The 1,699-nt window shown below is 47.2% G+C and overlaps 1 protein-coding gene across 1 annotated transcript; it reads right to left on the bottom strand.

Annotated features, from left to right (window-relative positions):
• On the bottom strand, positions 1-843 carry LOC146907430 (uncharacterized). The gene has a single exon (XM_085729104.1). It carries the CDS (start codon positions 841-843, stop codon positions 1-3), a length of 843 nt encoding a protein of 280 aa, XP_085585230.1.
• Positions 844-1,699: the final 856 nt, after the last annotated feature.

The raw sequence follows: 1,699 nt of genomic DNA, 5'->3' as shown, positions 1-1,699 counted from the left end.
TCAGGCATGGGCTTCATCAACATGCCCATTTTCTTCCTCGGGATCAGGAGGCGGAGTGATCACACCATCTTTCACCTCGCTGAGGGGATGAATTCCTTCGACATTCAGCTCGATACCTGGGTTCACCACCTTCAGCTGGGCCACTGCCCGGTCGAAGCCAAGCTGGACAGCTTCCACCAAGCTTCCTTCCAGCTCACCAATCTTGTCCACAAGGCCGGCACGTCCTAGGACAGCAAGGTCTTCCGCCTCATCCTCTCCTGGGAGATCCGCCTTCTTCAGAGCTTCCTCCAAAGACGCCTTCTCCTCAGCCAGCTTCTGAGAAGACAAGGTCGCTTGCTCAAGAGCAGTCTGAGCTCCAGACAACTGCTCCCTCAGAGAAGCAAGCTGACGGTCACGCTCCTCCGCAACTGACCTCTTGCTCCTTTGATCTTCCTCGAGAACGGCCACCCTAGCGGTCAAAGAATCCCTCTCTCGCGCCAGAGCATCGACCCAATCTTCACTATCCAGTGAAGCGTTGTTCAGGGCAGCGGTGACCTCCAAAGCCTTCATAGTGGCAACAACTCCATCAGTTATCGCCTTACTCCGGCCAGCTGGACCCAGATCCTGGATAATCCTTAGCTCAGAATCATCCAAGAAAAGGGTCGACTGGGGGCCACACAGCTCCGGCTCGGACCACACTTTAGGAAGCTGGAGGAAGTCTCCTTTCTCAGAATGGACGGGAACGGCCTTAATCGGCGTGATCGGATCCTCAGAAGGCTCCTTCAACTTCTTCCTCTTAGCAGACTCTTGCACCAACTCCTCAGAAGGCTCCTTTCCCTGCCAAGAGTTTCCCTCATCCGCCATGAAAACTTGAAAAAGCAAAGGGAAAAGTGAATCCAACATTCAGATCCACCCTTCCTTCACCTATCAGGTAGACCACGACAAGGAAGGGATCAGGACAATACCAGCGGAAAAAGAGGGAGACAGACCCAACTCAGACATTAAGGACCAACTCTCGGCGAACAGACCCGAAGCTTATAGAAGAAGCATAAGCCTGTCGCCAGTGTTCTTCTAAACACTAATAGAAAACAGACAGCATTTTCACTCTAATCTTTTGATGCACGGTGGAAACCGCCTCAACCAATGGCAGAAAATGATGACATCTTGTCATTACGCAATTTTATATGTATTTTCATCACAAAAAGGAGTTCACAAGAAGACTTAAGCAGCAAAAATAGCAGAAAAACTGAAGAAAACACAAAGAATGAAAACGTGTCATGATTTATCAGAAACGTGACACGATTTGGGAAGCAACAAAAGGTTTGGTTCGACATTGTAAAACGTGTCACGATTGGTAAAACGTGACACAATTTGGAGAAACCCTAATTTGTTTTCTTGCTCTTCAAGGTGAAAACGTGTCACGATTCACTTAAAACGTGACACGACTTGGGCGATATTATGTGCCTATTTAAGCTGAAGTCTATTCCAAAAACAGGGGTTACGAATTCTAGAGAGCAAAGTGCGATTTCGCAACTGCAAGGAAGACCAGGAGGACGATTTCCTCATCCTTCAACCACTTTGTGTATGTTTTATTACCTCTAATGATTATGTTATTTGTAAACACTATTATGAGTAGCTAAATCCATTAGGGGTTAGGTCTGAGATGATTCGTTGTAACCCTAATTGATACCTTATGTTGTGAAACTCTATTTATTGTGAA

The sequence above is a fragment of the Medicago sativa genome, chromosome 7, assembly GCF_051527215.1.
Source record: "Medicago sativa cultivar Bolivia chromosome 7, Bolivia_mono, whole genome shotgun sequence".
Classification (NCBI taxonomy): Eukaryota; Viridiplantae; Streptophyta; class Magnoliopsida; order Fabales; family Fabaceae; genus Medicago; species Medicago sativa.
Note: the sequence above shows the minus strand (reverse complement) of the source record. Positions and strands in the feature narration are given on the sequence as shown.

Coding starts and splice junctions, on each gene's coding strand:
- LOC146907430 (XM_085729104.1), bottom strand. CDS start 843: ATGGCGGATGAGGGAAACTCTTGGCAGGGAAAGGAGCCTTCTGAGGAG.